The following is a 25,172-nucleotide window of genomic DNA, read 5'->3' on the forward strand; positions in this document are numbered from 1 at the left end:
GGGACCGGTGTCCGAGAGTGTACGCGGCTGTCGCGGGAGATCACGGGAGTTTGGTTTTACGGTGGCGTTACAAAAGACGGAACTGCAGAGGAAATAACCCGTGATACGTTGGCATCACGATCCTATGGCAGCTGGCGTCATCACTAAGGTGAGTTCGATGCTGGGGTCTTTCTACCTACCTTTCCTTCTGCAGCCATAGAGCGTTTCGAAAGAGATGTCGCTGATAATGCTGTTGGCTCAGTGATGACAGCCATCGATCGATGGTACTATGGGATGAATAGCCTTTGTTCATGTATTGTCTAGATGTTTCTGGTCCCAACACGCGTTTACCGGTGTGCCAACAACCAGTGCTGGCTCACTGGTTCAAACATTATATATATATATATATATATATATATATATATATATATACATATGTGTGTGTGTGTGTGTGTGTGTGTGTGTGTGTGTGTTACATTTGCTAGAACAAATAACAAATGTTGACTCTTGGATAACTGTCCGGAAGTGATCTGCTCCTCCGTTTCGAAATGTTATTCCAGGAATGTCATTTCAGTTTGGGTCGGTGAGGTCAAGTACTCGTGTGGGTCAGCTTTTCAACTACTACGCAGTAGCATCAGTCGCAAAGGTGGATATTGTGAACGCACTGCATTCGTTGACGTATTGAAAAGTTAAAGTTTAGCGAGTACACGTTTCCAGACACAACAGAGGGAAATGTTTTTCTTCGGACTGAGGTCACCTTAAACAGAACGCAGCCCATAAACATCGTCAGTATTGACCAAGGTCAATACTAAATGGCATTCAGTCTGCTAGTGTTCGTGCATACTGCGCCGATGAGAAACAGTGGATACAGAGGGGAAAATATTTGCCAGAACATCGATTTCGACCACGTTTTTCGAACGCCCTCGCCATTAGACCGCACATGTGTGAACACTGTCTCCTTTGCGCTAAGTAAGTTAAACCCTCCCATATCAGTTTGTGTCCGTCGCTCAGCTCAGTTAGCTCAGCAGCATAGCTCAGTTGGCTTGAGCGCCTGCAGCCGGATGAACGTACCCGTGGCAGGCTGGAATCGCATTGCCTCAGGCGCTCCCCCTCCGCCCCCAGCTAAGGTCCCTTGCACCGGTGGCAGGGGCCGCACCAAAGGTCAGGCGACGTCACAGAACAGGTCGGACCGGGCCGACTGGTGTGACGCGTACAACTTTCGCCGCAAAAATTATACTGTTGAACTGGAATTTTACGATCTGATGGCGTGGACAGGTCTTGCATAACAAACACCGCTCAGCGTGAGCGCTGATCTTAAAAAACAATCCATTCAAAAGATTGGGACGAAATCGTCGAAAAAGGTTCTATTTCAGATACACATACACGTGCAGGAAAGTCATTTATATCCATTGAGTTCTAAGGCGCTCGGAAGCACAGCGGTCTCATCGGCAGTGGCCACAAAGAGAGTGGACGGTGATTGTCTACTTCTTCGCCCCACATCCATCTTTCGATGCAGTGTATTTGTCAGGCACAATCAGACATAAAACTCGTCGTCGTCAACTACAAATGTGTTATTATGGAGTGAAACACTGGCGATAGGCCATGTCATCCATCAATGAAAATGTGGGTCTGGTCTAATTTTGGCCGAGGACCTTTGCGAAGCATACCTGAGTGCACCGACGATCGAACCAGCTGGCACCCCGCGGTCTGAAGTCTGGCCGGCAAATTATCGATTTTCAAACCTGTCAATTATAGACGCAAAAACAGCAACGATAGATGCATGCATCGATGCATGCAAATATTGTCACCGGCAGACCGTGCTGTCTGTGCTGTCTTACGTATGGTATAGTGAAATCGGCCATGTAATTACGCATGTGCTTTCAAAGTTACGAAATGACCGCTAGTTGTCAGTTATCCCTCAATCCCAATAGCGGTGGGCCGTGAAGCTTTATCTTAGAAATTAAAAAGCAGCAAGGGAAGAAGAAAATGCACTCGGCCTGGGTTAAGCGATTATATATATATATATATATATATATATATATATATATATGTGTGTGTGTGTATATATGTATGTATATATCTTTTAGTTACATAGCATGCGCAAGTGCGCACGTTTGATTATTCCCCTAAAACTAGTTAATCTTCGGCAGAACCCATGCTCATCCATCATACGATTCTCAGACATATCGACCATATGCTGTGCTGCTCCTTTGAGCACCTCTCCACCAGCAGATTTTGCAGCCCTCGATTCAGGAGAAATGCCTCATCGTGACAATATGTCCTGCCTACGCAGCCGTCTCTGGTCTGCCAAAGCTCATCCCTGGTGGGCTTGTCCCACGTGGCCGGTGGGTATGTCCCGTGTGACCGGCGAACACGTCCCACACGACCAGTCGATATGTCCCACACGACCTGCCGATATGTCCCACATGACCTGCCTATATGTCTCACGTGGCCTGCCTACATATCCTACGTGAACTGCCGACATGACCCACACGAGCTGCCGATATGTTCCCTACGGCCCGCCTACATGTCCCACGTGACCTGCCGACACGTTCCGCATGACCTACCGACATGTCCCACATGACCTGTGGACACGCCCCACATGACCGGCGGGAACGTCCCACATGACCGGCGGGGGTGTCCCACATGGTCGGCCGACCGGTCACGGCCTGCTCCGATCAGCGACGGCGCTGCTGGCGCCGGCTTCGCACCTCACTCGCCCCCGTCACGGCTGATCAGCCCCTTGGCCGACCCGACGCACTTCTGGTCCACGCGCCGTCCCGTCGGATAACATCAGCGGCTGCTGTCCACCGGCAACAAGCTCAAGGCGCAGATGAATCCCGATCGGTTCGCTCCGTCTTTCCAACTTTGTTGCTAATTGTTTCGGGAGACCCACTGCATACAGTTGGCCGGTCTTGCCCTCTTCCGGTTGCAATCCGCCAATCCTGAGTGACACCCAGTTTGCTGCCGGCTGCGGCCGGGGTGGCTCGCAGCTGACGTGTATCCGGCCGGGGTGGCTCGCAGCTGACGTGTGTCCGGCCGGGATGGCTCGCAGCTGACGTGTGTCCGGCCGGGGTGGCTCGCAGCTGACGTGTGTCCGGCCGAGGTGGCTCGCAGCTGATGTGTGTCAGCTTTCGCACAGCTTCCTGGTCACGCGCTCGCAGGTCAAACCGCAGGCGATCAGGACGTGCATCTTTGCCCCGCTTTGAGGTTCTAATTACCGGGCAATTACCCAAGTCGTTCGCCACCCACGCCCCCGGCCCCGGGGTATTTCGCATTGAAGGAACCGGGCGGTTAGCGAGGCGTCGGAGCGCACGAAGTCCGTGAGACATCCGCATCTTTGCAATCAACGTTCCGGTGAAGGATTACCGCCACGTCGCAGTTTGGTCGTGGCGTCGTGAGGGTAATGAAGTGTTACGGGTGCCAGCAGCCTCGGGCCGCTGCAAGCTCTCCGCTGCCCGAGTTCACTGCGCTACTTTGTGGCCGCAGGAGGGCTTCACTGATGGCGTTGTCGCATCCGCGAATGGTGCACACTCGGTGCACGGGTGGTGAAACCGTGGCAGTCGGCGAATGCAATGAGACAGTGGCGTGTCGCAGACCACCGTCGCCTCTCCGACTTTGGGGGGGGGGGGGGGGGCAAACGGTTATGGATAACATTGAGAGACGGTGGTGTGTCGAAGACCACCGTCGCTCCTCAAGAAGCCTCCCCTCCGCGGTCGCCAGAAGACCGCACCACATCAGCGAGGTCCCTGAGACTCCGCGACAAAATCTCCTTCACTGCAGTGCGCCCACATAGATGGACACCACTGGTCCTGGCGTAGAGCAAGCTCCCGCGTGATAACCGGTGATCACAGCCGAACGAGCAGACTGGCAATGGCAGCTCAAACTGTGCAACAATCAATTGAGCACGCTGCAACCGATGCGGACGAGCCGTGCAATTAATCGGCAAGTCACCGCCAGCTTCGCATTCGGACAGCCAGGTCCGGGGCGGGCGCTTCACGCCGCTGCGGCGCCAACGCGCGACGCGGTGGCACAGATGCCGGCCTTTTGACAGGGCTGTCACGGTGTCAGGCTCGCGGGCAGCGGCGGGGCTGGCGGAGGCCGGCCGTCGCTCGGACGCCGCCGCCGGCGTGACGGGACGGTTTGCTGGCACCCGCCGACGGCCCGGACGGCCCAGATGCGATCCAGATCCGAGACCGGATCTGCCCGATCCTCGCGGGCCGCTCGGCTGCACGTGCAGTCTCATTCACTGTCACGCGGCCATTGTGGAGTCGCTGGCTGTGTCGGCGGGGGCCGGACACAGGGTCGCCGCGAGGACAGGCGTCTGCGTTTGTTGACAGGAAAAGTCGCAGCACTCACTGGGAGCAGTACAAAGGCTATGTGGGTCAGATGCGGGTTTGCATTTGCACAGGACAGGCCGCGGCGTCAAATCAAGGATAATTGGGTCTTTACCGAACAAAACATGCCAAAATTGGGTGCCAAATCATCAAGAGCTGTCTGAATGTTGGGCTGTAACAGAATTGCCACAAAGAACGGACAAACCTGCTCTAGGCCAGAAAATATCGGAACTCGTAATGGCATTTGGTGGATGCGGGCACATTATGCGAAACACGGTACATGATACTTCACCGCTGTCATACTTTGACCACTGCAGGTGTCCTAAACCATAGATATCGTAAGAACTTGCGCACATACAACTTCTCGTAATATTGCCTGTTGTAGGCATGCAACGCAATCTCTTTCGCACGATTGGTTTCGTAGCGGACTCAGCAGTCTTTCGCCACCTAGTCGTGGCTTTTTTAACAGCGAATGCAGCCCGCAGTGGCCGAACCTGTCGAGCCCGCAATAACTAGTTCAAACCACCCATACGCAACAGTGAGCAACCTGGAGGCCTACAGACCAAAAGGGAGAGTTTCATTTGTGTGTTGCATCCGCTAGTTTTAGTGGCAAGGATGTTTCCTTAATTGCGCCCTTTGCATTGTGATTAACCTAGAAAGTATGACAGGGAACTGATGATTGATTGATATCTTTTTTTTTGCAAAGAATTCCGTTAAAATTTGAGCCACATTCCGTTCACAGCAGAGGGCAGCATGAAAAAGAACATTGTGTTGACACCTTTATCTCCATGCATCCTAAATTTCATTTTGCATCCCCAACGGGAGGAAAGATATAAAAAATGATAGTCTCGTTGTTAGCGTCAGACATGTGTTTGAGTCATTCCGCCCCCAGCTCAAGGGACATTTTCCTGACTCTCCGAGGATTTGGATGACTCGGGAGTCGATGCCAACTGCAAGCCGAGTCAAGTACGTGCCCGTCTACCTGCAGGCCGTCGATGAGATTAGCAGCAGTAAAGCTGCTGTTAGACTGACATTAACAGCAACTGAGGCGCGGCGGTGTGGGAAAGTGTACTGTACTGCATGTCGCGGTCTTGATGACAAACAGGCACGCTTGACGTTGAGGCTTATCGAGGTAGTATGCTGGCTAGCTGTTTCCAAAGGGTACCAGCCAATGTCATCATCCTGCGCACAAAGCGCTTGGCAGGCGTGGGGCTGCTCCGACGGCGTGCTCCAGAGGCGTCAGCGACGGTGCTCGGGTCCCGCTGACGCCGGCGCGGCCGCCTTTGGGTGCGCTCGGCGGTCGGCGGAGCGGGCGGGCCGGCGGTCGCGTCCCCCGGTCGGCCCTGATAGCCGTGGGAGGCCGGCTCCGACCCCTGACCCGCCATCTGGGTCAGCAGCGGCGGCGACGCGTCAGGTCACCGGTAACGGTCGCGCCCTCGACCGCCGCCACCCGACCCAGCCGCCGCCGCGCGCCGGCCACCGGAAACGACGCGACCGGGTCGGCGCGGCCGCGTCGGCGGCTCGGGGCGGCTGAGCGATGACGCCCCATCGGCGCCGGCGCCGACAGGGATGTCCGGCTAACCGGGGCCGGAGGTGAAGCGCGGAACCACGCGGGCGGTGCCGATCAGCGGAGGACGTCCGGCCCGGCGTCAGGCGGCGGCAGCCATCCGTCAGATCTCTACCGAACTCCTGCCTCCTCTCGTCGGAGGCGGGGGCGCTAGATAGAGATCTTCCCGCTGGGGCTCTAACTATAGCTTCTCTCTCTCTCTCGCGCATCTTCTCTGATCAGATCCTCGCTTCTTACTATCTCTCTCTCTAGATTCTCATCTCTCTCTCTCCTTCTCTTCTCCTGTTTTTCTATTCCCTCATCTCTACTCTCTCTTCTCTCTCTCTCTCTCTCCTATCTCCTATCTCTCTCCTCTTCTCTCTCTCTCCTCTCTCTCTCTCTCTCTCTCTCTCTCTCTCTCTATCTCTCTCTCTCAGCTCACATTCGCTTGCTCGTTCTTTATCTCCCTCTCTATCACTCTACACTCTGACTATTTGCTTCATTAGCAGGTGTCTGATCACCGAGTTCGACATTCCGGGAAACTGCCGATTTCTCATCGATGGGCATATTTACTCCAAATACTAGCGCGGTCGCTTCACAAGTGTTTATGTCCATCACACCTCAAGTGCTTGAGGAAGGCACATACAAAGTGCTGACCTCACGGCAGGGTCCTTTCCTCTACCAGAGCAGGCTAATGGTGAGAGAAGGAGGAGGAGGAGGCGAAGGGAGAGAGAGGGGGCGAGAGGGAAAGAAAGAGAAATGGAGAAGGAGCATGAAAGGAAAGAAAGCTAAGACATGGAAAGGCAGAAGAGGTGACAGGCAAAGCCGCACGAGTGCTTTAATGCAGTTTTGTCCTTTAGGTTGCTCTACCCCACTTAGATAGCCGGCTGTCTTTTCAGTTGGCGTCTCACACTGACGAGGGAGGTGAGGTCGGCACGAGTTCGTGATGTGCTATCATATATGTACCTGGCTGGCTCCGCCCTTCCAACTAACCAATAACCCTGTCGTGAATCGGGAACGGTTTCAGGAATTAATCCAAACCTCACGCATTTATTGGACTAGATACATTCCACCAGCTTTTTTTTTGCTCAGTGAAAGATAGCCAATCAGCTATATACACCTTCAAAACCGAACACACTTGAATTCATGCACCAATAGGTTGCATTAATAGGCCACCAATGCACCAATAGGTAACTGCACCAATAGGTTGCAACCGTTCTATCAAATAACAGAGCACAGACTTTATGTCATAGCCATGTATGAGAATTATGCGCCGTAAATGGCTGCGGAAGTGGTGTATGCAATGAAAGAACATCACGATTCAGGCATGCAGACGTACGTGGAAGTACATGTACCTGCAGATGTGCGGGTACATCGCAGATGTACATCTGCAGATGCCACATGCGTTGGTCAGACGCAGCGATCAAAACATGCGGAGCGTGTGGACCCTTTGAAAATCCGACACATATTTTACGCACAGCAGAAAAGTATGTGGAGATGCAACAATACAAGAAGAGGAGGTGCGGTAAGGTGAGATGCGGTGAGGTGAGACGCGGTGAGGTGAGATGCGGTGAGGTGAGATGCGGTGAGGTGAGATGCGGTGAGGTGAGATGCGGTGAGGTGAGATGTGGTGAGGTGAGATGCGGTGAGGTGAGATGCAGTGAGGTGAGATGCGGTAAGGTGAGCTGCGGGGAGGCGAGCTGCGGTGAGGTGAGGTGCGGAGAGGTGATGCCAGACATGCCAGAATGTAAGGCATGGTATTCGCCCGTAATTGATCAATGCTCTCGTTCATATTTCGCCAAATATATTCCTTCTCCTCGTTCCTAAAAAATAAAATAAATAAATAAATTCCCCATCCAGGTTGACCTGAACCGGGCGGAAGTCAGGTAGTGCTTTTGTTTGTGATTTAGTCTGAATCTTTTGATTGGATAATTCCTGGGGTCAACATCCACGCTACGCAGTGCCTGCTGTGGCGCGTGATTGCATTTGACGCAGCCCTTACGCTGTGAGAAAATGCACTCAGCTTTACGAGCTAATTGGATGGTATGCCTCCTATTTACGAGCAACGGTATCGGTCCCCTGCCGTGCACCGACAGGTTGCAATATTGCAGGGATTCAGCATGCACCTCACGTGTCCTTGTCGAGCTCCTCGCCGCTCTGGCTTCCCGCAACGTCGCTGCCGGCCGGCCACTTTCGCCGGGCGGTCACGCCGCGTGCGGCACGGTCGTGCCGGCGTGACACGCCACACGCCGGCGGCTACCGTCTCGGTCGAGCCGTATGGGCGGACGCCGCGCGCTGACGGACGGGCGGCGGGGAAAGTGGCGCCAAGGCCGACACAGCGAAGAACCGGAACAATGACCGGTGCACCGCCGGCGGTGTGGTGTGCGTCTGTGTTTGGCCGCCGGCGTTGGGCGTCCGTGTTTAGCCGCCGGCGGTGGGCGTCCGTGTTTGGCCGCCGGCATGTTTGTTTTCGTGCGCGCGGTATGCGTACATGCTATGCTTGCGCGTTTTTTGCATGTGCGCGCTGTAGTGAAGTCGGACGTTTGTATTAATTAAAGCGTTCATTTCTGTCTGTCGCCCCGATACTAATGACTATAAAGTGTTACATGCTACTGGGTCTTGTCACGAGATGATCGACAATTTTGTGGTTTATTTAAGTCTTTGACGTCACGTGCTTATGCTTATGACCAGTCCAGTTGTTTAAGAAGTTGCTTATTGATAAGGTGGATATAGTTCTATTTTCCCCATCCCTATCTTTTCACCCTTTCCATTTCATAGTCTCGGCCGTTGTGTACGCCCAGCAGTCACAAAAAGAAGAAACGTTCCGCTCTGCTTGGCTACCTGTGTGTGCTGAGCGTGCCTGCTAATGAGACCACGGCTTGTGCGGGAGGGTGTGAAGCTTACCATCCGACCGGGAACACCGCTGGCGAGTCCCGAAAAATGCCCGAATGCGATTGCACGTAAGCACACTTTGGAGAGCGTCGTTGTCATGGGCAAGGCTGCAAAAGGCATGTAGACTCCAGCCAAGCACCACGCGCTTCATGTCTCATCGAGCCCAGAAGAGCACCGTCCGCCGAAGAGTTTGAGCACAGCTAGAGTACAGCATAACCAGAACAATCGAACCCAGCCGCATTTTTTCTCAAAGTTTATATTGGGGCCAACATATAAGCTGCATCATCCCTCTCCATCCGCAGAATGTGTGACTGCGAGACCCAGCATTCAATCTTTATCGTGGAGACGCATCCCACTCTGCCGCGAGCACACACAATTGCCACATCGCACCACGAGCGGGCGAGAAGGAAGTCTGGGTACGGTCGGGCCCAATAGTATATTACTCTACGTTCCTCTCGTCGGCGCGAGGCGAAGTAGGCTCGGCCGCAAGTGGCCGATACGTGACCCCGAATTGACCCCGAATCATGACCTCAAACTGTAGTCAGCTGGCGTCTGCCATTCAGTTCAACTGCACCGGCAATCGCAGCGCCGCGCTGCTGCGCATGGTCTGCAGTTGGTTCAGTGCTTCAGTTCAATCAGCGCTTCAGTTCAACTGTACCGGCAATCAGCGGCGTCGCGCTGATGCCTAGGGTCCGCAATTGGTCCAGTGCTTCATTTCAACTGTACCGGCAATCAGCGGCGTCGCGCTGATGCTTAGAGTCCGCAATTGGTCCAGTGCTTTGGTTCAACTGTACCGGCAATCAGCGGCGTCGCGCTGATGCTTAGGGTCTGCAGTTGGTCCAGTGTTTCATTTCAACTGTACCGGCAATCGCAGCGCCGCGCTGCTGCGCATGGTCTGCAGTTGGTTCAGTGCTTCAGTTCAACTGTACCGGCAATCAGTGGCGTTGCGTTGATGCTTAGGGTCTGCAGTTGGTCCAGTGTTTCATTTCAACTGTACCGGCAATCAGCGGCGTCGCGCTGATGCTTAGGGTCTGCAGTTGGTCCAGTGCTTCAGTTCAACTGTACCGGCAATCAGCGGCGTCGCGCTGATGCCTAGGGTCCGCAATTGGTCCAGTGCTTCATTTCAACTGTACCGGCAATCAGCGGCGTACGCGCTGATGCTTATGGCCCCAGTTGTCCACGCTTCAGCTCAACTGCTAGCCGGACAATCAGCGGCGGTCTGCGTCTGATGCCTTAGGGTTCTGGCATTGGGTCCCGTGCTGCTTCGCCACATGACGTGGCGTCTTTCCAATTCAGCCGGTAGGAGTCCGCGCTGACTCCGCGCCGCTCCTCGACGTGTGAGATGCGGTGACAGCCGCGAGCCGGGCGGAACTGTGCCAAGCGTCGTCAGTGTTTCGTTGTGTGTACATACGCCAGGTGACTTGGCAGCTTCTGATGTTACCGACTTGGGCAGATGACGGCAATGCTACGACAAAGAGCGGCCGTCGGACAAAGCAGCAGCACGTCTCGGGGTGTAAAAACAGTAAATACAGTCATTTTTCACACCGACATCGAGTACATTATTAAGCGGCGACCTCTTCAAGCCCAAAGCCCGTACCCAAAACTCGTGCGGCTATGTAGACTACGTGAGACGTTTTGTGACTATGCACTTTAGACGCCCTGTTTATTACTGTGCACTTTAGACGCCCTGTTTATTTGACGTTTGAATGAATGGGCGGACGGGCAAGCTAACATTTATCGATGCATAGAATAGGTTTGAATGCTGGTGCCCAAAGGATTCATACCGCTTTTTGTTCGCAGGCTTGGTTAAGAACCCCTGATCAGTCGGACAAATTTGTTAATAAACGCTTTGATCTTTTGACGGCCAACTTACTCATCAACAGTGTCATGTACTTGCGAGGCGGCATCGTCATACTGTCCTTCACAGCTGGGGGGAGGAGATACCCACAACAGATCACTGCGAGTAACATACATTATCCACCATTCAGCGTTGCTGGTTTAAACGATGAAAGGTCCTTGCGGTAAACGGGCATGTTTTTTTCGATATCACCAATTTCGCTTCAAGCTCCTCCTTTCTGTTCGGCAGAACATGCCGAGAGTTACGTGGCATCGAGTCTTCTATGATATCACATGCTGTGAGAAAGCGCATTCGTAAAGCGCTGGTGGAAATCTGGCTTCATTGCTTGCTCCATTCGGACACCTTTAACATGTTTGTGCCTGCCTGCTTTTTGAAAGCAGAGAATGCGGAGTTACTCGCGTACTCAAAACATGTGAAAACGCGTGGTGCATGCGACAGATAGAATGCTGGCCCTCGTCATTCTTGGGAGACCTCAATGCCGCAGCGCACGCGCCAATCTCGGCAGCAGAGCTCAATAGCCATGCATTTTCTTACGCAACCGCAGGCATCCAATCAGGGTCAGGGCCTGCAGTGCCGATCGGTCCAGCTATACGGCGCTAAATAGTTCGTCTGATGGGCTACTGCACGCCACTCGTTCCGCGGCGATAAACACCTCTAACTATCGATACTGACGTTCCGGACGAATGTCCACATCACAGCACGTCAAGCAGTGTGACCACACCGTACAGATCACTGGGGTCTTAGTCAGGACGATGCCAGCTGATATAGCAAAGAACAACACAAAAACCCGGCTTTCCCAAAACGTTAGCGGTCAGGGTCTCAGCGACCAGTGATATGTCTGCACGTATGCATTTCGCCTCATATCCTTCCATTACATGGCTATAGCGAATCCGTATCGTGAGTAAGTCATTTCAAACATGCAACGGTAGGTTACGTCAATAAGATTAGCTGCGTGCCGAGACGCCGTAAATTGTATATCATATTGATTATGAAATACACAGGAGCCACGAGTCATGAAGCCTTCATCACACAGTGACGCCCATGAGCATGCCTGCACTTCGTCGCCGGACGGGGGAGACCCGGATGGCCGCTCGTGACCACGGCCGAGAGTCGCTTTCTCGCCGCTCGGCGGGTACGTGTCCGCGGTGGCCGTCTCAGTCTGACCGCGGCTCAGTTGTCCGGGTCAGATCCGGGACCGAGCCGCTCAGGCGCGACGGGCGCCTTCCACCGGCACCATATCTCACCGGTTGTCGCCTGCAGTGATGTCTCGGCTGAGCCCGCATCACATGCTGGTCTGGGTGTATCTGGATGCATGAGCGCAAATGTTAAAAAAGGCCGTGGAGGGCAACCCATTCAGGATCAATTGTGAAATAGCATAACGCGGTTGGTGGCGAAACTTTTCTCCGTGCAACGTTAGCTGCCATATCTCAGCTGAGTTGGCGCACATATGACAATTACTAGGATGGCCGAGTGGCGTTGGAGGCGCATGTCTGTTTCGTCTCTATTTCAACCCATAGCATTGGGGTACTGATGTATTTTTTTCGCAGGATATGTCTGTGTTGTTCCGATTCATATTAGTTCTTTGTTTGGCAGGATAATCCAATAATCTTAACATGTGTTAGGTTTGTCAGTGCGTGGTTTGCCATAGCTTGTATTCGCCTTGGCTTGCACCGCGTATGTTAGAAAGCGTCGCGTTTTCGGTCTTCTTAGACAAAGCTCGGCCTATTAAACGTCAATAATGGTTGTAGTGTATACTGTCGAGTGGCGGTTCATCCAATGAATGGTCATGTTGTTTTGAAGCTATTTTACTGGTGATTTAATAGTTTTTTTGTGATGCCATCTACTACTTCTGGCTTCACCTCTGCATCACAAATATATCAATTTAATTTATTATCAATTTATAGATGCTTTAATTGACTTGGCTTATAGGTGATTTTACAATTAATCCCCCATACCAAAATTTAAAAATATGTGGTATATAGGCCAAATTACACCACAGGAGGTGTGAGCTATTGTACAGTGTAGAGGCATTCCCCCTCCATACTGCAACACCCTGTGATACTAACAGAGCACTCATGGCCTTAGACAATACACTCATGAGAAGAAAAAAGCTATGACTAAAAGTGAACAAGCCTTAAAATAGCATTCAGATTTTCTTAACATTACCAAAATATGGGCCCAGACCTTATTACATATATATTACATATATATTACTACATTACAGGAAATTGACTTGAGTTTACCATTGGTTGATTAACTGATAGCCAAACCTGCTGTTTAAATTGCAAGACCAAATACTGAGAGCTTTCTTAAAACATTTTTTTATATCAGACAATGCCGCACTTTGATTGGCAGAGTTGGCAAAGGTGGTGATTGCCTCCACCAAGAGTGAAAGCATCGATACAAGCTTACTCCTTTTTATCATGGTGTACTGCTAGCTTTTCTTTGTCTCACTGGCTTGCTGTTAACAGGCCACTATGAAAGAACCTAAGCAACCAGAATCACCATTTCTGCCCAATGAGATATGTGAAGACTGGGTTGGGCCACCAGACTCTGTGTCCAAAATCAGGCCCATTAGACAGCACATTCCCACCAATGAGACAGCCTTGGAGAAAATTCTGAGGGAGAAACAAGCTAGCGTTCTGGCGTGGAATCATCTCTACTGGAAAAAGCACAACAAGGCCTTCAAACAAGTGAGTATTATTAGAACCAAAGCTGGCAAGCTCCACTGGTAACTGTAACTGTAAACAGGACATGTTATCACTTCATTTTTTACAGAATGATTCATCAGCACAATGGTCCCAGAATGGATCTGATAGCCATGTAGGATCATGAGATGCAAAGTGGGCGCATGGGCCATTTCTCAGAATCACCTTTGTTATAATTGATTTGCCCTGTTTGAGTCCTGTTACTCCAGTTATTGACCGCAATGGATCATCCCAATCTGTCATGCAGAGAGTGCATGTGACTTGACTGGACTGTGGAACATATTTCAAATTCTTGTAAACTTGAGAAGAGTATAAAGCAATCATGCCTGTAATCACATTGCAGTCACAGTTGCAAAGAGGCTCAAGAACAGCCACTCAGTTGGCACACCCTGAACAATGAATTACAAATCATCACATGATCATTTAGGCTGTTTCAGTTGCCATGTATCCTGTCACAGGCTGCTTTCCTCCCATGTGGTTCATGGTTTCCTAATCGTGTCATCATGGAAAGCCAGCAAACATACATCCACAAAACAAGCAATCAAAAACACCTCAATCCATCCGGCAACTTCATCCGACCCCCCCCCCCCCACGTGTCACGATGTAGCGCAATGTCACCGGGCCTCCCGCCGCTGACGCCGCCCGCCCCGGCCGCAGGAGCGGCGTCGTTTCGTCGAGCTTCGTACGAGGCCGGGCGCGGAAGCCGTCACCGACGACCAGATGGCCGACTTCTACCGCGAGTTCATGGAGCGCAACCGGGAGAAGCATCGCCGCTACAACCTGCAGTGGTACGGCCACAACTTCCGCTTGCTGGGCCTGGCCGGCCTGGTGGCTCCGCTCCGGCTGCTGCGCGCGGTCCGCCTGCTGCGGTAGCGGCGCGCGCTAGTGCGGGTGCGGGCGGCGTCTGCGCGCGCTGGTGCGGGTGCAGGTGGTGGCTAGCGTGTCGCGGGTGCGAATGCGCGAGGTGGCGGCGGAATCCAGCGGCGTGCGGAGCTTTCATTGTGGTCTGCTTGACTCATGGCAGGAGGTGATATCTGTTTTAAAGATTAGAGTGATTGAGCTAGGTTGAGCAATATGCTGTTACGGTATGCGTGTTGAAATATAATGCTGCTGCGTAGAAGATGGTCTGTATTATTTGAGCGTCATCGGTTGGGGGGTGTGGTCCGAAACCTGCACTGTAGGAGCTTCAGGATCAATGTTGACGAAATAATGCCATCCATGAGTTCTGGTGTTGCTGCTTTGCTAACTTCGTCGGGAACCTAGGGGAAAACGATGAAACAGTATTTCGGTGGCTGCGTTGGTCGTTCCATACCCCTCGTCGTTTGTCAAACTATGTTTGGTTTGTGATCCCGCCAGGCGTGGCGCTACCAGCGCACGACATATTGTAGGTGGCGCTGCGATTGTATTGAATTGCCTGGCAGCCCGCAGTGGTGGAAGGGATAAATTGCCACTTCATATGGCGGTTGGTAGGTTTAAGGCAGGCTAGTCGGAGCCGGGAGACTTTGTTGGCGAGGTGCTTAATAGGAAGAGGCTATAACCGCAGCGGTGGGATACTGATCACCGTACGACGCCTCCTTTATCTGTGATACGGCACTTCATCAGGAACATCGCGTACTTTAAATGGCAACCTTTCTTCCGTGCTTTGAGTCACCTTCATCCGACAGAGAATCGAAGACAAAAATCTGGTGAGGAAATCGCCGATCTGAAATATGAGAATTTGCTGCCCAACCCTCCCATGATCGGCTCTTTCTATTCCTCATTTGCAGTAGATAGTCTGTGGCTGTACGTCAGCTGATCGGGTTCCGCGCAGGCGCAGGACAGATGGCATCTCCGAGGCATGAGTCCGCGCAGGGCACGTGACGGCATCGTGTGGTGATGCCTCGAGGTTCGAAACTCGCGCGGAATATTTGGTCTGACCGTCACCGCCGCCCCGTGATTTCAGCGTCATACAAAGCACCGGTCACCCTCGTGGTACCTTGAGCGGCGTTTGGCCATGGAGCGCACGCAGACGCGTGCGTGTGTAATTCAATCAGCGCTTCAACGGGCGCTCATAGAGAATGCCATGAGGTAATCGACCATGACTGAATATTTCTGACGGGTCCCTAGGTCCCTGATCTCAGGTATACATGGCAGCTTACATGCCAAGCATGGGTTTACGGAATGTAGGATGTAGCTTTTAATGCCAAAAATGTTTGTGCCCTGAGGAAATAGAGAAACACTAGGACAAACCTGGTGTTTTCAACCGGCAGATAATCTCTCGTCGTGCTGCTCCAAAAAAGCCAGTGACCTCAAGCAGTTCAAAATGTCGGGAGCCACTGGTTTCCGTCCAAACCCAAGGCGACGTGTCCGCCCAAATGTAAAAAGTTTGTGCACATTTTTAACCTTTTGAAAACCTGCCATCGCAGCCTGCCGTGACAAGCCAGAGAGCACGGAAAACCCACCACGACGCAGAAGCCATCGGCCTTGGTGTCGACGGCCGTCGGCCACCCGCGGCTGATTGCGATAAGAGCGTGGCTACCGGGCGCTGACTACCACACGGGAACCCGTGCTGTCATCGGTGGTCGCACTGCCCTGTCATTTTCCCATGATTTTTTTCGAGCACTGCATCATTGAGAGCCTTCAAACTACGGGCAGTGACCGCCCGTGGCGATGAACCCAAACAGCATGAAATCCTTCCGTCTAACTGATATCTGTGTGACTTATGGCTGTAGTTTTGAGAACACGAGCCAAGACCCCCGGCACGTCCTCGGGCCTTTTCACGTCCTCGGCGGCCTACTGTGCAGGCTGCAAGCTTTGGATCCCCTTTCCGTCTCCACGAAGTTGTTGGGTGGTGTGCAACGACTCGCAGTCGGCAGAGTTTTGTTAAACTATAAGCGAAACATATTTTTAACAGGATGATAACTCGCCATTTTAGGCTGTTGATGAAGGCGTTTTTGTCATTTTTTTTTTGCACCGACGTAAAGCATGATGTGAGACAGGAGATCTCCTTTGGTTGAAACGCAATAGGCGAGTAGTAGTTAACTACGGTGAAAAAATTTGACCAACAATAGGCGATAGTGGTTAACCACGGTGGAAAAATTTGACTAACTCGCGACTTTCGGAAACGAAACGGAAGGGGGCCGGCAATTTTCGATTCCTATCACAAAGAACAGAACAATAATGCACGAAACAACATCCATCCTTCAAGAAGAGAAACGTTTAAAAACGCAGCTCGTACATATATTTTGAGACTACAAACAATGGTAATGGTCAGTCAATGTTTGCCCAGTCATAAGCCCACAAATACTGAGTTAAAGCTAGCAATTCCATAACAGATCCGACATATGTTCTCGTTCAAACCGAAGCTTTGGTACAAAATCTCAGTGGGAGCTAGTAGAGAGCGAGGTTCCACAGGGGTCAGGATTGGGCCCTTTTCTCTCTTTATTTTTGTGAATAATGTTGAGATGGGGTCAGGGAGTGAGGTGCTAAAATTTGCTTAAGACATGAAATTGGCAGGCATGTCGAAAAATACCGATCAGGTGAAACAAATTCAACTTGACTTCAATAAGATGGTGAACTGGGTTTCTCCGTGGCAGATGTCGCTCAATTGATAGTGTAATGTGACACATTTGGGTAGTTTTTGCAGTGAGGGCATTAGCTATAAAATGGGAGGCCGGGAGCTAGACCAGATCGCGGAAGAAATGACTCGGGGGTTATCATCTATATGGTTTTTAAGAACGAAAAACAAGGTGGGGCTGCTAGGAGCACGGCAGTTTGGATGCTGGGACTTATCAACAGGAATTTTCATTACAACAGTTGGAATGTTGCCAAAAGGGTGTACTTAGCTTATGTCAGGCCACACCTATAGTATTGTGTGCAGGCGTGGTCCCAATGCTTCCAAAAATATAAAGATAGACTGGAAAGAGTACAGCGAAAGGCAACTAGAATGATGAATGGGATTGCCGACTTCGAATGTGAGAATAGGGTTGAGGCCTTGGGCTCGTATTCACTGAAATATCGTAGCCTGAAAGAAAATTTGATAAAGGTATACAAGATTATAAAGAGGAAACACAACGCAAATGTACCTTGGAGCACTAGCAATTTGGCCAAGACATGGAGGAAACCAGCTTTATGTAGCAAGAGGTGGCAGTAGAACTACGAAGAGACAAATGTTTAGTCCAAGAGTTGTGAACCAATGGAATGGGCTGACAAACAAAGTTATGGAAAGTTCCTCTCTAGCAACCCTCAAATACCATTTGGACAATTTCTATCGATCTAAAGGTCTCATTTATAACTGAATTTATGCAGGTCGGGTGATAACATTAGTTTCGAGGATGTGCACGGATCCTGACGTTAGGCCAACCTCGATGGGCCCTTGTGTCTTTTTGTTGGCATGATATCTTTACATCTCTCTAAAGTTCCTCTCTAGCAACACTCAAATACCGTTTGGACAATTTCTATCGATCTAAAGGTCTCATTTATAACTGAATTTATGCAGGTCGGGTGATAACATTAGTTTCGAGGATGTGCACAGAACCTGAATTAGGCCATCCTCGATGGGCCCTTGTGTCTTTTTGTTGGCATGATACCTTTATGTCTTTATGTCTTAACGCCCGCCGTTGAGAGGAGCTATCTCCTTCGACGAGTTGCACCGGGCGTGAGCAGCTGCTGAGGTCTGCGTGCAGGCCACGTGAGAGCACCGTGGCCCACTTGCGCCGGAAGCCCGCTCCGTCCTCTATTGACGGACCCGCCGATGCGATGGGACGCAGCCACCTGTTCCGAACAGCTGCTTTGGGTTACACGTGATAGCATATATTGCGTGCCCTGGCGTGTCGCAGGGGCCGGGCTGGGCAGCAGTGGTGATCATCGTCGTTCCAGGACAGGTAGGGACTGCAACTCCGGCCGCGACACAAGGCCGCTAACTCTGAACCAATCTGGCAAGTATGTTGCATGTGACGCTGGCGAAGTAAAACAGCGTAGCAAAATGTCTCCAAAAATCGCTAGATAAAATAGCTCACAGCATAACGGACCCTTGATAAAGCGTTTTTGTTTTGCGCGGTTGACAGTCTTTTTGTTCAGTTTCGCTCGGCCCCGGGTTTAAGCTGCTAACGTTGCATTTATTAATGCATTAATGAATAAACACACACACACACACACACACACATATATATATAATATATATATATATATATATATATATATATATATATATATATATAAATATTATGATAGATCAATGTTGCACTATATATGTATATATATATATAAGTATCATATATTCAAGTAATATATATATATATATATATATATATATATATATATATCAATGCTGCAAACTTCGTTCCATACACTACATTGGTGTGGCCACAACGGCACTCTCACGACGCCTGATAATGCACTTACGTGACGAGGTAGCTCTGGGTCACATGCGACACGAACACGACAGGACATTGACACAACAACTGACAGACAACACTTATGTTTTGGAAACGTGCAATGACAGAAGACGCCTTCAAATTTGGGTAAATGTATTCATTACCGAACTCTCTCCAGCCGTTAACAGACAAACATCTTCTTGTACAACCCTTGAATTATTATGTGGTGGACGTTGAGCACTATTGCTGTGATTGTAGCAACATGTTAATGTCTTTGTAGTGTTCCCATTATGAGTGTATTTTGCATGATCAAAGTGAAAAAAGGATTCCGTCTTACTCCAATTAGCCATGCTTCACTTGTGCTCTCCGTACGAAATGATGTCTTCCAAATTTATATATATATATATATATATATATATATATATGATATATACCATGCATTTATTGAATTAAGATGTTTTCCAATATTCTCTATGAATGCTTTCCCCAGTTCGGGTATTTGTTGCGCGTTGCATTTATTAAATGTTCACGGTCGCCCGACTCGCTTTTTAGCGCACAGCTCGTAAATTAAACAAAATCACAAGAAGCCATGTCTGTGTAATTTTGCAGGCCTCTGCTGGCCTTCATGGAGGTACCAGACACTATTACTGTCTTAGCCTAAGGTGCTGGCTGACACGATGTGGGCCAACATCTCGACATGTGACAGATGAGCAAAATCGAATTGTTGAGCTGTTTACGCCAGTGGATCCCAGAACGTCTGAGTGGCACATCCAAATAGAAGTTGCTTCAGATAAGAGACGGTAGTACGAGGCAGCGTGCAGCTAGCTCGCACATGTTACCTGAAGTTCGCATCGGCACGTGACCAGAGATCCGTTGACACAAACATCTCAATCCGGTCAGAGTTGGCACGGTGCCAGGCGAACACGGAAAACCGATTCTGTTCATTTGATCACGAATTGAAACGCAATATTTTCCGTCTGGCAATAAACGTATAGAAATCGAAGGGAGAAAGAGCTGACAGAACTTGTTTCATCTCTCTTCTCTCTTCGGCATGCGGCATCACGCAGTGCTTATGTATCACATTTTCCAGCCGTTTTGGGGATACCACCGCCCCTCACCCGACGCAGTTGACCTTGTTCCATCACTCTGCATTCAGCGCAGCACCAAAGCTGGCGGTGGGAAAGGCTGCTGTCGTTTGATACGCTTACTTCGCTCAGCACAGGACGACCGAAAAGCTGTCAGCACGGAAAGCTGTCATCTGCTTGCGCCATCGCCCCTGCTCGCTGTATGCGGCCGCTTGCGCCGATTAAACCCAGGGCGCGGCACCACACTCTCATCCCTGCGTCCCCCTTCGCGTCACAGCCTGCAGGCGGAGCGATGCTGGTGCTGTTGCTGCTGCTGTCGGCGCTGCCGGCCTGGGGCCTGCGGTCGCCGCTAGGCAGACGGTACCCGACGGACGGGGGACGCCGGGCGCCGCCCGCGGCCGCTGGTGACGGGCCGCTCTTCCTCACACCGCTCATCGAGTCGGGCGAGCTGGAGAAGGCCAGGAATCTCAGCAAGGTCGGTCCGCGCCACGCCCAGGCACGGGTTTGCGACGGCACGCCGGCTGTGGTCGAGATGGTTCCCGTGTATGTAGTGGAAGGGTTAACATATGCTCATAAAATCCCCTTGAAAAAGGGTTTGCGTTTTTATAGCGACCTTTTGATGAGCTTTGGTGTCCTACAAACTCCATATGCGTTCACGTTCTTTATCGCAACTTTTATAACATTCAGTAGAGGCATATGTACGTTGGAAGGCTGGGCTCACTATGTCCGGTGTCTGTTAGGGGACGAGAGTGGAGCGTACGCATTCTTGACATCAATGCGTTTGAATGAGTGCAACATCCATTATTTTTCGCGAATGCACGCAACGTGTGCGACTGCAGCGCGCGATCGCCTCTAACTCCGCCTGTTTCAGGTGGTTGGCATCAGTGGATACGCCTATGAGAGCCACTCTGGATACCTGACCGTGAACAAGGAACACAACTCAAACCTCTTCTTCTGGTTCATTGAAGCCAAGGTATGCGTGAATGCGTATCCGTCGTTCATAACGTAGTCCGTTGCTGCTCCCCAGCTCGCTAGTCAGCTCTTCATCGTACAAGGTCTGATCTTCTCCGGTGGAAACTTTGGCCCTTTGAAACGATGGTCCGTCACCATCGCCGTCGGTTGTGTGTGCGTCCAGGTGTCGACCGGCGTCAACCTCCCTTTCCCTTTACCCCGCCCCCTTCGACCGATCGCCCAGCCTGTGACCATTCTCGCCTGCCGTCTGTCCTCAGGAAAACGCCGACTCGGCACCGGTGCTGCTGTGGCTTCAGGGCGGGCCCGGCGCCTCCAGCCTGTACGCCATGTTCGTGGAGAACGGCCCCTACAGCATCGACGCCGACCTGAACCTGGTGCCCCGCAACCTGACCTGGGTCAACACGCACAACGTGCTCTACATTGACAACCCCGTCGGCACGGGTGCGTCTGCGACTGTCATGGCGGTTAGCGTCGAGATATGGCCTCCGCTCTTCGCCCTCCGCCCCGCTCCAGAGGGCCGCCGATTGGTGCGAACGGGGACGAGCGCGCGTCGGTCCAGCTTACGATAATCAAGACCACGGGCAGAGAGGGCATTACATTGGACCTGCCTCTCACCGAAGGAGACACGGCGGGCACCGCGAGCAGTCTAGCCCCGTGCCTCTGGTTTCCCAGACGGCAGCTTAACCACTTCCCTAGAAGTAGCCCAGAGAGGGGATAGCTGCTGACTATGTCTATCCCCACATCTTGCAAATATGAGATAGAGGTGAAATCCGAGGTATCCCCGCGCGTAAGCTCACAAAGAAAAAGTTACAGCTATTTCTTTAAGTTCTGATATTTTTGGCATGTGAAAACCTGTTCACCCCACTAGGTGTGATAGGAAACCTTTTTTCTGGTCCCACGCGTCGCGACGCACTTCACAAAATGACTTTTGTCCGACAGGTTTCAGTTTCACTGACGATGACGAAGGCTACGCCAAGAACCAAGATGACGTGGCCAGGGACCTGTATTCCGGACTGGTCCAGTTCTTCACCATTTTCGAGCGCTTCCAGACGAACGACTTCTACGTTACTGGAGAATCCTATGCAGGTCATTAAATGTCCCGCCATCAGACGGGCGAGGTTTTCACTCGCGGTGACAGACAATGGCCCCTGCCATTGCAATGGCAATGGCCCCTGCCCAGGCAATGGCCCCTGCCCTTACTTTTGTCATTTCCACCAACACCGCGCCTAAAACAGACGTCGGACATTGGAACAGAAACCTTCCTAAGTTGAACCAACAACAATTGTTCAAAGTAAGCTCAAAAGCTCATTTTTCTCTGTCGAGTTTTGCTATCTGTTCGCAAGCGTGTTCGTTAGTCTATTGCTTGCCCCCAACTGCTGTAGAGCAGCGTGGTGGATGGAATTCCCAGGCAGATACAGACCTCGAGTGTTCCCATCGCTATCTTGGTCAAACAGCGTTACAGACAGTCAGGCAAAACAACATCTGCTCCAGGGAAGTACGTGCCGGCCATTTCGTACAAGATTCACCAGGAGAACCCGAAGGCCGACCTGAAAATAAACATGAAGGGTTAGTAACCGCAAGGTTCCTTTCAATTGCTTCTGCGAGCCACTGTGATGAAACAGATATTGAGTTCCCCAACCTTTCACGGAATGGTTCGCATGACAAAGCGTCGTCATCTCAAGAGAGTACTCAAGTGCTCAGCCGCATTCACCAACAGTTTCCAGGACTTTAATGTCGGACTAGCCCATGTCGGTCGCGTTTCTCGTCTCTTTGAATCCTTTCGTGATGAAGGATGCCACAGCATGTAACAGATACGATGCCAACCCGCAGGCATGGCCATCGGGGACGGACTAGTCGACCCGATAAACATGCTGAACTACGGCGACCTCCTCTACTCGATTGGCCTGGTGGACGCTAATCAAAAGGAGTTCTTCACCCAGAAGGCGGAGGAGACTGCCCAGCTGATAACCCAGGGAGATTTTATGGGAGCTTTCAACGTATGTAGGCGTAGGACAATGCAATAAGCAGAACTTATGTATCTATAGAAAACATACGTGACAATGACAGGAAACATATACACACACACACGCACACGCATATATATATATATATATATATATATATATATATATACACCATTGATGCAAATATACATGTCACATTATCTTCTATTTCATGTACTTTATATATTATGCTATATATCATATCGATGTAATATTATATATACATTTTATGTACCCATATCTGACAAAAAAGTGTATGTGCAAATTCATTTCCCTGATATAATCGTGGTACAAGTCCTTATATAGATGGGTATGCACTCGCCATCAAATGCTTGCTAATAATCCTTCAGATGGTGATGTTATTAACAACCAAAGTCACTGTAATTCGTATTTCATCCGTGTAAAGCAGCAGCTTTGTTTTAGGCTTGGGACGTGGTCGTTAACGGAGACAAGACGCCGTACCCGACCTACTACCACAACGTCACGGGCTTCGTCAACTACTTCAACTACCTCTTCCCAATCGACCCGAACGACCCGAGCACCAACCCCTACAACGACTTTCTAAACCTGCCGTCCACGCGGGAGGCCATCCACGTCGGTGACCGGCCCTACAACGACGGACAGCCCGTGGAGGACCACCTGCTGAACGACATCATGAACTCGTCGAAGTCGATGGTCGAGGGCGTCCTGGACGGCGGCTACCGCGTGATGATCTACAACGGCCAGCTGGACGTCATCATCGCCTACACGCTGACGGAGCAGTGGCTGGCCACGGCCAAGTGGCACGGGGCGGAGCAGTACAAGAACGCCGAGCGGCTCATCTGGCGGGTAGACAACGAGATCGCCGGATACGTCCGTGTGGCAGACAACCTGCACGAAGTCATGGTGCGGAACGCAGGACACATGCTGCCCACTGATCAACCGGAGTGGGCTTACGCACTCATCAACATGTTCACGATGCCGGACGGACCTAAGTGGCGACAATAAAAGTTGTGTCCTTGACACAATGCGACGAGGCTGGAGGTAGCCCGTCGTTTCGATCGGCTTCGACTGGGCGCTGGACAGAGGCGTCGAATGGAGACGCTGCTGCACCGGGGTTCCTGGCGATATACGTGTGCGTGGTCTTTATTGTATTGCAAGATGTCTGAGGCTGAAGCACAGCACGCTGAGCTGTGCAAATCAAACCGATCAAGCTAGATGACGGGGCGTCGCGGCTCAAGAAAGCGGTGTTGAGCTCCACGCCACACCACATGGCAAACCCGGAACACACCTGAAACAGAACGGATTATGATTGCCCTCGTGGGATTGCTGCGGATTATGATTGCCCTCCTCATAGGTGCTGACTTATGTCTACCGTATAAATGAAGATGCGGCTGAGAGGCGGACAGTAAGGGGTGTCACGCGCTGACACGTCGTTTGAGTGCCCGACGACTGCTGAGGCAGCACGGCGCTCAATGACGTGATTAAGCGCGTGATACGGGCTGCAGGAATCCCATTCCATCCCATCTAACCTGAAACCCACCGCCAACGACCAGGGGGATGGTAAAGGGCCCGATGGGGTGACCATATTCCCGTTTGCCTGCGGTGAGAGCCTGCTATGGGATGTCACATACGCCAGTACGTTCGCCGCCTCTAACCTTTTCCTCTCCGCGATAGCCGCTGGCGCTGCAGCTAAAGAAGCCGAATGCAGAAAGAACAGAAAACAACTCGAGCCTCACTAAGCGGTTGCAGTTCCTACCAGTCGCCTTTGCAATCGGCGGAGCCTGTGGCCCATCGACGAGAAATTTTGCCGAAGGTCTTGCGCTGGGCCGATTTCTTCGTCGGGTGATACATGAGAGAGCGGTTGGCTCTGTCAGCGTCTGACTTTTGCCATAGCCTGGGGGAACGCGACCTCAGCGGCCTCCGCTCTACCCAGCCTCGAAAAAGTGGAACCTGCGCCTGCCCATCACAAAGACGGCATGTCGCAACACCCTGCGGTGTCACCAAAAGAGGAAACCATGAAGCCAAGTCTCCCAAGAATGCGATTGGTGGTGGGACGCGGCCTGTGACTCAGCCGCTCGGCCTTACGGGCCCCGAAAACATGACCTGGTGCTGACCTACCCGTCATATATGATACGCGTACCGATCTGTAGTCCCGTCTGCTTACCGCCTTTGTAATTGCCGATTTTAGTGGTGTTTCCCTGACCAAACAACCTGTCTTTATGAAAATATTGAAAATACCGAGCTTCATGTGATCCATATGTGCTAGGGTTATTCGTAGTCTCATCGTCAAGCTGAAGGAGAGTGTTGGCGCACACGGTGCAGTGCGGACAGTTGTTTGGAAGCATGTTGTTTTATAATTTAAGATCTAGCATCGTTATCTTGCCTGTCGGGATTTCTTTGTTGTTTTGTCCTCTAAATGTATTTGCACGCAACGGGTTGCTGCGCGTCTCCTCCGA

The 25,172-nt window shown here is 51.3% G+C and overlaps 2 protein-coding genes across 5 annotated transcripts; both read left to right on the forward strand.

The window, feature by feature from the left end:
* The first annotated feature begins 21 nt into the window (after positions 1–21).
* Positions 22–25,172, forward strand: LOC119093753 (venom serine carboxypeptidase). Of its 2 annotated transcripts, none has more exons than XM_037216755.1 (8): positions 22–148; positions 20,037–20,234; positions 20,631–20,732; positions 20,989–21,172; positions 21,671–21,817; positions 22,223–22,297; positions 22,562–22,728; positions 23,158–25,172. In XM_037216755.1, the coding sequence occupies exons 1-8, from the start codon at positions 125–127 to the stop codon at positions 23,719–23,721; spliced, it is 1,461 nt and encodes a 486-aa protein (XP_037072650.1). In that variant the 5' UTR covers positions 22–124; the 3' UTR covers positions 23,722–25,172. The 2 variants fall into 2 exon arrangements, with proteins under 2 accessions (XP_037072650.1, XP_037072651.1); XM_037216756.1 differs by lacking the exon at positions 22–148 and adding an exon at positions 18,148–18,182.
* On the forward strand, positions 11,835–14,440 carry Coa8 (Cytochrome c oxidase assembly factor 8). Of its 3 annotated transcripts, none has more exons than XM_037216760.1 (3): positions 11,835–11,858; positions 13,084–13,305; positions 13,978–14,440. In XM_037216760.1, the coding sequence occupies exons 2-3, from the start codon at positions 13,090–13,092 to the stop codon at positions 14,191–14,193; spliced, it is 432 nt and encodes a 143-aa protein (XP_037072655.1). In that variant the 5' UTR covers positions 11,835–11,858; positions 13,084–13,089; the 3' UTR covers positions 14,194–14,440. The 3 variants fall into 3 exon arrangements, with proteins under 3 accessions (XP_037072655.1, XP_037072652.1, XP_037072654.1); XM_037216757.1 differs by lacking the exon at positions 11,835–11,858 and adding an exon at positions 12,084–12,136; XM_037216759.1 differs by lacking the exon at positions 11,835–11,858 and adding an exon at positions 12,084–12,100.

Source organism: Pollicipes pollicipes, unplaced genomic scaffold, assembly GCF_011947565.3.
Source record: "Pollicipes pollicipes isolate AB1234 unplaced genomic scaffold, Ppol_2.1 Scaffold_4002;HRSCAF=4701_pilon_pilon_pilon, whole genome shotgun sequence".
Classification (NCBI taxonomy): Eukaryota; Metazoa; Arthropoda; class Thecostraca; order Pollicipedomorpha; family Pollicipedidae; genus Pollicipes; species Pollicipes pollicipes.